The sequence below is a fragment of the Podarcis bocagei genome, assembly GCF_964188305.1.
Source record: "Podarcis bocagei genome assembly, chromosome: 4".
Classification (NCBI taxonomy): Eukaryota; Metazoa; Chordata; class Lepidosauria; order Squamata; family Lacertidae; genus Podarcis; species Podarcis bocagei.
The window spans coordinates 11,843,930-11,857,195 of record NC_138128.1 but is presented as its reverse complement, the minus strand read 5'-3'; the positions used below and the strand labels follow the sequence as shown (position 1 = coordinate 11,857,195).

Sequence of the window (13,266 nt, the reverse complement as noted above, 5' to 3'; positions counted from 1 at the left end):
GCTCTCGGGGAGCGGCCGGGGGTCGCAGATGGCGGCGGGGGACGTGGGCGAGCTGCTGGTGCCCTACATGCCCACGATCCGGGTGCCCAAGGCCGGCGACCGCGTCTACAAGACCGAGTGCTCCTTCTCCTACGACTCGCCCGTAAGTGAGGCTCATTGCCCGGCAAGGGGGTCCCTCCTGCTCTTCCTCCTCGCTGGCGTCCCCCGCCCCTCCAAGACCCACACTTCTTCTTCTTCTTACTATTATCATTATTATTATTAATTATTACCTTCTTCCCCACCCAAAGCTCTCCACCAGTCCGCCCTCCCCACTTCTCGTAGGCTCCTCCGCTGCCCTCTACTTCCTCCCCCCTCCCCACTTTTCATAGGGTCCTCGGCCCCACACAGTATTGGCATCCCTCCTCGCCCCCCCCCCCAGCGCTGTTTAACCCTCAATCCCGTTCTTAGGGTACCCCGTTGGCTCCCGGTAGCCCCAGAGAAGATGCCCCCATTGCCTCTCCCACGTCCCTCTATTCTACTTAGTAGGGCCCCCTCCCATCACCCCATAGCCCGTCTGTTTCCACTTAGGGTGCTTCTCCCCTTACCCCATATCTCTCTCTTCTACTTAGTAGTGTGCCTCCCCCATATCCCTCTCTTGTTCTACTTAGTAGGGTGCATAGGAGCCAACTGCTAGGGACCTTTGCCTCCCCCAATAAAATATTTGAAGGTACCCCGCCCCAGTTGATGGGCAAATGGTGTATGTGGGGGGGTGATTGATTATGTGGTGCAGGTTGCCTGCCCCCCCAATATTCAAGTTGGCACCCCCGGTTCTGCTTTGTAGGGTGCCTGCCCCCCTCAATATCCCTCTGGTCTCCCCCCATTCCTCACATCCTTCTGTTAGCAGGTCAGGTCTTCTATTTTGTAGGGTGCCTCTTCCCATCAGGGCCTGTATTCTGAAGGAGCTCTGTGCTGCTTTCCGCCCCACCCCATAGTGCCATAGGTTTTCTCCCTTGACAATTAGTTCCCCAAGTTTGGGTCTGTCGTTGCTGTCGACCCTCAAGCTCTTTCTCTTTGGTTCCTTTGTATCTTCTCATGATGCGCCTAGGCCTGTTGCCCCAATGTCGAACGCTCCACTGTTACTATCTTGGTCTTTCCCGTGTGGGTCCAGAGGCAGATTTAGCAGTGGCTACTTCAGCCTGACACCCCCTCAGTATCTGGGTCAATGGGTTACTCCCTCCAAGCCCTGTGCTTATGCCTTTGTACTGTCCCTCAACCCCTCATGGTCCCCATTGCCCCTTAACAAACCTCCCTTTTTTCATAGTTCCCACCTTGAAACTTGGGAGTTTGCAAACTCTGTCTCTCAGCATCTACCTGGATTCGTAGAGTCTCCTCTGTTATATTCAGGTTGCCGGTCTCTCACTTCCCAATTCCACCTGTTTCCCCAGCCGCACCCCCAATTTCTGGTGCCTAGGCTAGTTGAATAGTGTCCCCCCCATACATTCCATAATTGGTACCGGTTGCAATGTCTCCCCCACCTATGGCAACTTAAATAATTCCTGCCTGTTACTTAACCCAGAATGCACCACTCTTTTGCTGCCAGTCTGTGCCCTCCTCCTTGACTACATAATATCCCCCCCCATCCCCAATCCATTGTGCTCCTTACCTGCAAGCCTACCCCTTTAATTCACCCTTAGGGAGCTCTCTCTTAATATTCTCCCCAAAACTGGAAAAATATTTTAGGTTTGACAACAAAATAGAACCTCCACCTTCAGTGGCAGCCGGATACTGAAAACCAGGTGCTGGGGTTCGACTCTGTATTATTATTGTTGTTCCATTCATTGCCTGCTTTTCACCCGTAGGTCCCAGGGAAGGTTGTAGCAGTTTTAAAACTCAGAATTAAAAATAGTTAAAACAGATCACAGGAATAGGGTGGATTGCCTTCTGTCTACTTCACAAACTTGTAATGGCTCATTGTAACACTTGCTTGGTGTGCGGTAGGTTCCTGGCACCTCCAGAGCTGGATAGGAAAGAACCATGTCTGAACACTTGCTTCCAGTCAGTGCAGACAGCAAAGGTTTAGATGGAAGGCAGTTTCTGTGCAGGAAATAGCATACAAATCCATAATTGGGTTGTTTCATGTGACGACTGAACATGTGTATGTTTTGCTGTGTTATGTTTTAGGATGCACACATGCACAATTGCTTTCTGTGTTGGAAATGTTGCAATGTTTGAAAGAGTTCCAGGTAGCCCTTCTCCTTGGAAGTTAGAAATTCGCCCCCGTTTCCCAGTGATAAAGCTGCTTTCATGCTGCCTGGAGCGCAGTGTTTGTATGTCTACATTTAGGAGCTGCTGGATTTAGCAACATAGAAGTGTTTGTATTTTGGGAGTGGGGGGCGGGCGGGCGGGATGCAGCAACTGTGCAACTGCCAACTGGGATTTCCTGAAGGCCTCCCCCCCCCCCATTTCTTCGCATTGCAAAGTACAAGTGGCTTGGGATAGTGAGGGCTGCAGGTGTAAATTCTCCTTTTAAAATTAGCTTGAACCAGACTTGCTTTTCCAGTGCAGCTGAAACTAAAGACCATGAAGTGGATATTGAGTAGGTTAACTTCTCCAGGAAAAAAGTTTTCCAAAGTTCTTGGGTCTCCAAGTTTGGCGTTCTTATTTTACTTTGCGATCCTGATTTACAGCTAGTCTGTCACAGCTGAACAGAGGGCACGTTGCTGGCTGGTTTCATATGAACCTCGTGTTCTTCCTCCCTCAGGGATTTTGAAATAATTGATTAGACACAGATACTATTTCATCCTCTGGGGTCTCTTGCTAGCCTTCTGGCCGGCCTTCTGTAACTTCGCAGAGCCTTCTGTACAGTGCTTACTTGCACACTTTTATGGAGAGTGGCACAATTCACAGGCCCAATATAATTCTAATTAATAAACACACAGATAGGCACACAGTGCTTATGTTCCTTTTAATTAATCTGTGATTACTGTATGTTTAATCACTCCCCTGGTTCCTAATTTGCTTATGAGTGTGTGTGCGTGTTTGCCTGTCTTAGTGTAGCAAACAGCAGTTTGCAGGGGTGATACAGCTCTGCGAAAGTCTTGAACCAGCTGCACCCCTTGCTTCAATCCAATTTGGAACGACGTATTATTAGCTGCTTTTAAATGAAAATTAAAATGCCTAGAAATTTGGCAACAGATTATGTATTAGAAGCTATATAAATACTTTGGAATTGGGTGAAATACCTTCTCTACCATTTGTTATTGATCTGGTTTGCATGTGCAGAATTCTGGTTAAAGGGTGTCCGCACCGAGTGATCACAAGTTCAGGGTTCTAATTTACCTGTCTGCAGATATTTGCCCAGCACTTTCTGTGGGGGTTTGATTGTCCTTATTCAGCACATCCTTATAGGTCTTGAGCTTGCTGTGTCCCACAGCCTGTCTGCATTGCAGCAGCAGACAACAGCAGGCCCAGCATAATCTGAAAGTGTTCTGTTGGCATCTAAGTTGGGCAACACCTGTCACAAGATTTCAGTGGCTCCGAAAAGCACTGAACGGCGTATATGCAAAGTCTCTTAAGGTAAAATGGCTATTGCCTCAACCACAGCTTACATGCACTTTTCATATGGAAAAAGTTCGTGGTCCAGTCCTCCAGGACTGCACCACTTCAGACTACAGGAGGAGAAAAGCAGCTCATTTTTAATGCATCTCCATGTAATGTAATGTCAACTACGATTGTTGTAGTCTTTGTCGTCTGATACATCTGAATACGCTCTAATACAGATGGTTTAAAAATAGACAGTTACTTTCCTATCTTGCAATGCATGCTTATTCCTGCTCTACTATTCCTAAACTGTGTTGGTGGCAGGGCTGTCTTAAGCATATGCGACGCCAGGGTGCAAAGATCCACCTGGTCTCCCCCCCCCCGGTTGCCCAGTCCCAGGCGTGCAGGAGGGCGGAGCCGGCTGCCCGCCTCAGTGCCTCACTGGCTCGGTTGCCCCCAAACTTGCGGCGCAGAACCGCCCGCAGCAGAAGAGCCTGCCACGGTTGGGCTCTTCCCCGGCAGTGGTGTAGTGTGGGGGGTGCAGGGGGGGCTGGCCGCACCGGGCGCAACATCTGGGGGTTAGGGTTAGGGGGCGCAAATCCACGGGTTAGGGGGCACAAATTATTTGCCTTGCCCCGGGTGCTGACAACCCATGCTACGCCACTGTTCCCCGGACTCAACTCTCGGGCCCTGGTGCCCGAGAGAGCTCGGCACCCGGGTGCCCTGCACCCCTAGCGCCTATGGGTAAGACGGCCCTGGTTGGTGGTTTGTGAATATTGGAGGGAAGGGGACAGTGAAATGAAAATGGAGGAACTGTGGTCTCCCAAGCATTGGGGATAGAAGGCAGGTTTTGTCCATGCTTCATTTGCAGCTTGCTGTGTTACTTTCTCCTCATTAGAAGCGAATTTTCACAATTCACTTAATGGGAATAGGGGAAAGGGTTCATTCAGGGACATCCCTAGTGTGGATTTAGGCCCGTTCCTGGCAATTTGTGACACCAGCTATTAAGAATTGAGCCTGGTTCAATATATATAACCCCAGGATCCTCAAACTAGAGTGCAGCAAAGTTGGGAACTGGACAGGCTCCTTAGCCAATTCCCCCCCCACACCCCCCCAATGTTTTATCTGTGCTTGTGGGCTTCAGCAGGCATGCTGCTGCTGGTGATCTGAGCATTTTAACTTTCTACAATGCCCCTGGCCGAGTGTTGGCCCCAAGGCAGCCTCACTAAACATATTTGCTGGTTTGCTGGCTTCCCAGCAACTGCCCGAGGGCACCCCATGCTGACTTAGGCTCTGATTGGGCAAGGAAATTATACACACTCACACACACCTGAATGAACACATGTGGATACCCATAATTCCATGTGAATTTTGAATGTTCCCCAAAATAGACACATTATTTCCCTACTTCACTGGTTCAAAATTGTCACTTCGCTGGTATCTCTCTGAGTTCATTTTGGACTGTCTGTGCTCACTTGCGCATGTTGTCAATCTCCAGATTTCATATATTGTAATTTAATGGTTTGCACACAGTGGGTTTGTTTGTTTTTTGGGATAAAAAAATGAGGTGCCAGTACGAGACTCATCCGACTTTTTTAGGTGTTTGATTGCCCTCTTTTTTCTATTTTGTTTTGTGACATTTTGATCGAGAATCTATATGGGATTCAAAAGTGACTCAGCTGCCTGGTGCTTATCATCTCTCAGTGGAAGGCAGGTTCTTTTTATAACCCGCACACTTCAGATCTCAAGTGTCGCCCAGCAGCTCTCTGAGCAGAGACTCACACTGATTAGGAAAGGCCAAAGAAAATTCCAAAACAATGTCAAGATTTGCATACTTAAGGTAGACCAGCTGGAGGAAGTTCCTGCCTTGCAAAATGCTCAGGCCACCACTTTGCTAAGGCAACTTCCTCTGACCCGTTTCCATTCGCTTAAATGGGACAAAAATGTGTCGTAGTCCAGTCCAATTTTCCAGGCTATGGATTGGGGCTATATTTATACATAAGGAAAATGTATGCCCTTACGATGGATGGCAGGTGTGGATGGAGAGGCAGGGGCGCTGTGATTTTAGTATCCGCTGTGCATGACATGCACTACACAGTGACTGTCAGATCCCTTGGGGCAGAGGCTGGCACTGTGTGTTGGTGTTGTGTGTAGGTTTTGCTCCAACGGCACGCTAGTCCCGTTAGGTGGACAGGAAACAGCTTACATTTTTTAACATCAGCAAGTGAATAGCCAGTAGTAAGGTTATGTGCTTGGGGACATCCTTTGAGATAGAACCTTGCCTGATTCCAAGGTGACCTTAAGAAAGCTGGAGGGGCCAGCTAGATGGAGATGACAGTCGCTAACTAGGCATCCAGAGATCTCCACATGGTTGCACTTGAACCCGCGCCGGTCACAAAAGGCACCTGGGTAATTTCCAACACTGCATGTAAGCCCATATTTTAGGTAAGCTATCTTGTATTAATCCTATTTATAATAATTTGTGGGGATCAATATCTGCAGGGCTGAAATACTTTGTGATTGCAATCTTGTAATGGGAAGACCAGGCAACGTACGGAAGCCAGAGCTCCACACGGTGTTCCAAGTGTGGCCGGACCTTCCACCAGCCTTCTTGAGGGCTGTTACTTGTAGATGATGCCATTTTGAGCTCTTGGATGTTTCTGAGTAACAGATTGCTTAGGGCTAGGCGAATGGGCTTTAGTTCAGCGGTAGAGCATCTGCTTTGCATGCAAAAGGTCCCAGTTTCAACTTCCAGCATCATAATAATAGTAACAACAACAACAACAACAACAACAACTTTTTTATACCCCGCCCATCTGGTTGGGTTTCCCCAGCTGCTTTGGGCGGCTCCCAGCAGAATAGTAAAAACACAATAAAACATCAAACTTTAAAAACTTCCCGAAACAGGGCTGCCTTCAGATGTCTTCTAATGGTTGTATAGTTATCGCCTTGACATCTGATGGGGGTGGGATAGGGCGGGCACCACCACCAAGAAGGCCCTCTGCCTGGTTCCCTGTAGCTTCACTTCTCACAATGAGGGAACCACCAGAAGGGTTGGAGACACTCCTTCAGGTATACTGGGCCGAGGCCGTTTAGGGCTTTGAAGCTCAGCACTTTGATTTGTGCTCGGAAACGTACTGGAAGCATCTCCAGGTTAGGGCTGGGAATCAGTACAGTGGTACTTTGAAAGTTGAACGGAATCCGTTCCAGAAGTCCATTCGACTTCCAAAACATTCAGAAACCAAAGCACGGCTTCCAATTGCCTGCAGGAAGCTCCTGCAGCCAATTGGAAGTTGCAGAAGCCACATCAGACATTCGGGTTCCAAAAAACGTTCGCAAGCCGGAACACTCACTTCCAGGTTTGCGGCGTCCGGGAGCCGAAATGTTTGACTCGCAAGGCATTCAGGATCTAAGGTGACTGTATAGAGAATATGGTTTGACTCGGTATAATGTGGATTCCTATGTTAATTTCACATGGATCTCACTCACATGTCCTTCCTTTTCCAATGTAGTCCATGTTATGCACTTTGACTCTTCTGTCCTCAAACTTTATTTTCTGAATCCTGGAAAGGGTCATTTGCCTGACAAATCTATAGAACTTGGACTTGATGCAGTTTGGCTCTCTGTACCTTCTACAGATTTTGCTCATACGCAGTGGCGTAGCGTGGGGGGGTGCAGGGGGGCCGGCCGCACCGGGCGCAACATCTGGGGGTTAGGGTTAGGGTTAGGGGGCACAAATCCACGGGTTAGGGGGCGCAAATCCATGGGTTAGGGGGCACAAATTACTTGCCTTGCCCCGGGTGCTGACAACCCACGCTACGCCACTGCTCATACGTTTTTTGCAAATTCAAGGAAGTGTCTTTTTTTTACAGCCCTATCAGAGCAAATTCCAGTTGCTTCAATTGCCTGATCTGCTTTAATTTTCAACCATATTTTAATAGCAGCAATTGCACTGTAGTTTCTGACTGATTTCTCTGGCCATAGTGTTTCCTCAAAGATTAGATGTTCCATCTTAGAGCCGTACCAATGATTACATAGGCATCAAACTGATGAACCTTAAAATGTTGGCTCCTGTTGCGTTTTGGCTGGCTTGAATGCGCGGTGTGTTGCTTTCATGCAGGATTCACTAAGATGCTTACATGACTTGGCTACCCCAGCAAGCCTTTGATAGTAGGCTTGGACCCATCCATGGAACCCGTTGGTTTTTGATGGAAGAAAATAGACTATTATGTAATGCCATAGAGGCATTTAATGTGCATGAATGTGTCAAACAGGCTGACAAATAGTCTTCAGGGGGAAAAAACCCCCATATAAAACCTTTTACTAGCCTGGCCTTCATATTGTTATACCCATCCCATTTCCCTGAATGGTAAGGAGACCTGGTTCCTATCTGGCTTTGGTTTCCCTTGGAAGGTGAGATCCCTATATAGCTATAAATTTTCCACAATATTTGAGTTTATTTTCAAAAATAAAAGTTGAGCAAAAATGGGAGAGCACAGCTCAATATTCTTCCTTTGCAGCAAATCCACTGTCCTACATAATCTTGCATCTCCAGATGCTTTCTGCTTAAGAGTAACTATTCCAAACTGATTGCTGCTTCTCTGACTCGCCCTCCTCGAATACCTGTTTCTTGGGGCATTCTTTTCCTTTCCCTCCATTAATAAAATGACAGGGAGGTCTTGCTGTCAAGAAACCCATCTTTTAAGAGATGTTTCTGCAGGTGGTGTGGAACACGGCAGCTAGGTTGCTTGTAGGGGCAAACATATAACACAACAAAACAACAACACCACAAACTGGCTTATAAGTATAAAACCAAATTTACTAGAATAATAGCTAGAATAGAGATAGACTTATAACCATTCAAACAACAAACATACTAAGGTGCCATGTGCAAGACAAAGCCTGGAGATACTGTAAACATGGAGTATATAAGTTACATGTACAGTAAACATTATACAGACTGGATAAATGAACCGTTCAACAAGTAGCGTAAGTCCAATCACGGAACGGCAAACCTGTGTCGCCACAACGGCAAGGGTAGCACACTGGAGAATATGGAAAAGTTTTTCAAAGCTGTTTTTCAAAGATTGAACTGGATGAGATGTTCTTCAATGGGTCTTGAGCTGGAAACACAAAGCCGTGTACATGGATCGATCACGGGAAGGCAAATCAAAGCCACCACCCTGGTGAGAATAACGCAAGTGATGCTTGCGTTTTACTCTCCAAGGATCCCTTCAGCTATCATCAGGCAGAAATCACTCTTGGCTAGGTATGATATCTTCCCAACAAGAGTTTTTATGGATAGCATGATCCATCCCCTTCTACTTGCCGGTTACGACACGGAGCGGACCCTGTCGGAGAGGTCGGGAGCACCCCGGGACATTGAGCCTCCTTTCCCGGAGGATATCCATACGTACCAAAACTGGACTTACCCCACGTCCCCACGAGCTCCAAAGGAACCCACTGGTGCAAGTAATTCTCTGACCCCACCGGAGGAAAGAGAGCTTTTAGCCACCTTTGGCGACCTTCCACCGAGGAATCAACAAGAAATAATTGATAGACTAGAAGTACTTAACCACCAGCTCATACATGTCCAGAAGAACGGAAAAGTCCTGCCCACTTTTCAGGATAACCTTGCCAGCTTTTCGGAGTCGTGTTTTAAGGAAGTAGGAAGTCTTCCATACCTCAGTCCAGTTCCTAAACCCATGCCTCCCCCACTTGTGGGCAAATCCCACCGACGCTTGGCAGACCCAGGTTCTGCCTCACAAGCTAGCCTCTCATCCCAACTCTTGATAAATTTTGACTCGCCCTCCAAGAGTCCCCCGCCGAAGAGTGTAACTCAGAGTCCTTTCCACCAAAACAATTCCTTACCATCCAATCCATCAATGCCGGAACTGGAGTCCTCATATTCCCCTGAGCGGCATAGACCCGACATACAAACAGTACCTGTACATCAAGCATCCCCAGTACCTTCGCTAGCATCAGATCAGGGGAGTGTTCCACTTACATCAAAAAATGACCCTGATTGGACTGAAGACCCGGCTGGACATATAAATCAAATGGTTTCATCGGCGACCTTTAGACCTCGCGGTGGGGCAGTCTCAGCAAATCCTGTGGAGTCCGCCCTTGGGCCAGCCAGCGGGAGACCCGTTCTGTCGCCCCAGTCTGAACATCTCACTACCAACTTCAAGATCAGGCACCTCCGGCAGGTGCCTGCCATGCAAAGTAAAATAACTGACTTTTTTGTGGGGTCTGCCCTGCCTCCAAAGGACTCACTTCTCTCCCTGAATTGACAACGAATTGAACACAACAGGAACTCCCCCCTATCAGTCCTCAGCTGGAACATCGCGGGCTGGAGGGGAAAAAAACATGAGCCAGAATTCTTGGAGTTTATTAACCTGTTTCATATCATCTTGTTCCAAGAATCGTGGGAAGTAGAGAAAATTGTCCTAAATGGCTTTGAGCTGCTAGAACTCCCTGCCTGCCCCTCCCTGAAAGGAGGCCGCCCTAAAGGGGGCCTAATAATAGGCATCTCCCTCAACCTACATGCTAAATTTACGCTAGTACAGGCCCTGCCTCCCTACGCCCTTACCGGGCTGATTGCGGGGGAAAAGATCTCGCTCCTAGTTACAAATGTTTACTTGCCACCTGGGGGTTCTTCCCTCGAACTGGGCTCTAAATGGGACTCGCTAGAAGAGCATTTGCTCTCATGCTATGTTAAGTTCCCTAACACCCCGGCCATAATAGGTGGCGATTTTAATGCCCGCACAGCAGCAAACTGGGACTCGCTGACCAAAGCCAAATGGTGGGTTACCCCAAACCTTGATAATTACGACCTGGAACATATCATGAGGAGAACTTCTAAAGACCACAGAGCAAATGAGGCTGGGGTACTCCTCTATCAAATGGCCATCCGTTTGAATTTGGTCCCCTTAAATGGCACATGCCTCCCTGATATTCCAGGGGATTTCACTCACCTGAGTGTTAAATCAAACAGCGTCCTCGATTACCTGTTGGTCTCTAGGGATCTACTTAAGTGTATTTCCACTTTTAAGATCGAGAATGTACAATTTAGTGATCATCTTCCCCTTGTAGCTAAGCTTTCCCTGAACTGGCAGCCGGAGGCTCATAGACATGCGACCCAGATGGTAACCAACGAATCTCTCCAAGTAAGAGGAATCAAATGGTCGGAGACCCAGGCTCAAAGGTATCAGGAATTCTTTCAAAAAGAAATCCTCGGGCCCCATTCCAACATAGGCTCTGCCTCAGACGAGCATAGCATAGTGCTGAAGCGCTTCCACCATCATACGACTGATCTTTCGTCCTTCTTTAGGTTGCCACCCAAAAATTTAAATCAAAACGAGTATACTTACGGTGCCCCCTGGTATAATTCGCAGTGCAAACAAGCAAGACAGCGCCTCCGTGCTATATATAATGTATATAAGATCTCCAATGCATCTACTCTGCCAGCTAGTTATGCCCAAGCCAAGCAAGTCTACAAACGCACGCAGAAAACCGCCAAGCGTGAGTGGCAACATAATCGTTGGCAGGCCTTGATTACTGCGTCAAAACCACACAGATCCAGGGAATTCTGGTCTTTGATTAACAGAAGGGTGAGGAAATACCCAAGGGCAGTCATCTCTGCACCGACATGGGAATTGTTCCTGAAGAAATGCTTCTCACAGGCAGATGCTCCCTCCGACCATCTGATGCATCTGTTTACCCACCTACCTATCTGGCCTCCCACCGATCCTGACGAAATAGCCAAGCTAATAGCTCAGCTGAAACCGGGCAAAGCCCCAGGGCCCGACCTGATCCCTGCTGAAGCCATCAAACTACACCCAAAATGGTGGGCCGGCATCTTGGCCAAAACCTTCGATGCAATCAACGCTTCCGGTCTCATCCCCAAAATATGGAAGGAGGCCATTATAGTACCAATTCATAAAAAAGGTTCCCCAACGGAGCCGGAAAACTACCGTAACATCAGCCTCCTTTCGATCATAGGGAAAATTTATGCCAGCTTTTTGCTGACTAAATTATTGCGATGGGTAGATGAGACTAACCAGATTGGCCACGAACAAGCAGGGTTCAGAACTAAACGTTCTACAACAGATCATGCGATAATTCTTTATCATCTGGCACGGAAGTACCGTATTTTTCGCACTATAGGACGCACTTTTTCCCCTCCAAAAATGAAGGGGAAATGTGTGTGCGTCCTATGGTGCGAATGCAGGCTTTTGCTGAAGCCTGGAGAGCGAGAGGGGTCCGTGCGCACCGACCCCTCTCGCTCTCCAGGCTTCAGGAAGCTATCCCAAGTCTTGCAAGCCCGGCGGGATGTACCGCGGGCTCGCAAGGCTTGCGGGCAGCAGCCTGCACCCAAAAGCTGGGGACAGCGGGGAGGCGCAGAGCCGCCACCCCGCTATTCCCCGACCTGATCGGGAGGCTGGGGGAGGGAGAAGCAAGCCTGCTTCTCCCCCCCACCAGCCCCACAACCTCCAGATCAGGTCGGGGGAAAGCGGGATGGCGGCGCTCCGCTATCCCGCTTTTCCCCGACCTGATCGGGAGGCTGGGGGAGGGAGAAGCAAGCCTGCTTCTCCCCCCCACCAGCCCCACAACCTCCCGATCAGGTCGGGGGAAAGCGGGATGGCGGCGCTCCGCTATCCCGCTTTTCCCCGACCTGATCGGGAGGCTGGGGGAGGGAGAAGCAAGCCTGCTTCTCCCCCCCCACATCCCCACAACCTCCAGATCAGGTCGGGGGAAAGCGGGATGGCGGCGCTCCGCTATCCCGCTTTTCCCCGACCTGATCGGGAGGCTGGGGGAGGGAGAAGCAAGCCTGCTTCTCCCCCCCACCAGCCCCACAACCTCCAGATCAGGTCGTGGAAAAGCGGGATGGCGGCGCTCCGCTATCCCGCTTTTCCCCGACCTGATCGGGAGGCTGGGGGAGGGAGAAGCAAGCCTGCTTCTCCCCCCCACATCCCCACAACCTCCAGATCAGGTCGGGGGAAAGCGGGATGGCGGCGCTCCGCTATCCCGCTTTTCCCCGACCTGATCGGGAGGCTGGGGGAGGGAGAAGCAAGCCTGCTTCTCCCCCCCCCACCATCCCCACAACCTCCCGGCTTCAGGAGAGCCCCACCGCCAGCCCCACAAGCTCGGGGGACAGCGGGAGAGGCGCAGCGCGCCATCCCGCTGTCTCCCGACATGGTTTGGAGGCTGGCGGAAGGCTTCCTCCTCCCCCAGCCCCGCAAGTTCCCAGAGCGATGCCAAAGCATGGCTCTGGGTCCCGTTCTGGGGGTGGGGGAAGCTCGGGCTTCCCCGCCCCAGCCCCGCGCCTGGCGGGGGGGGGGGATAATTTTTTTTTGCCTTTATTTCCCCCCCCCCAATCTAGGTGCGTCCTATGGACCGGTGCGTCCAATAGTCCGAAAAATACGGTACTCCTCCCCTCCCCGGGGCTACCTCTGTGCTGCCTTCTTAGATCTAAAGGCAGCCTTTGACAGCGTTCCTAGAAATATTCTTTGGGAGAAACTTGCGAAACAGGGCATTGATAGAAGACTCTTATGGCTCATAAGTCAGCTCCACGAAGGTACCCTTGCCAGAGTGAGACTTACTCCTGCGGGCGACCTCACAAATTCGATACCAATAAACAAGGGAGTGCGCCAAGGATGTATATTGGCTCCCTGCCTATTCAACCTTTTCATCAGCGACATGCGAGCACCCCTAGTTAACTCATCTCCAAGTACACACGCGCCT

General features: G+C 49.6%; 1 protein-coding gene across 2 annotated transcripts in view; it reads left to right on the top strand.

Moving 5' to 3' along the window:
• The first annotated feature begins 6 nt into the window (after positions 1-6).
• Positions 7-13,266, top strand: part of USP13 (ubiquitin specific peptidase 13) — an 82,371-nt gene continuing 69,111 nt past the window's right edge. For both annotated transcript variants that reach the window (XM_081190140.1, XM_081190139.1), the window contains exon 1: positions 7-142. In XM_081190140.1, the coding sequence (XP_081046266.1) occupies positions 29-142 (114 nt within the window). In that variant the 5' untranslated portion in view covers positions 7-28. The remainder of the gene's footprint in view (positions 143-13,266) is intronic.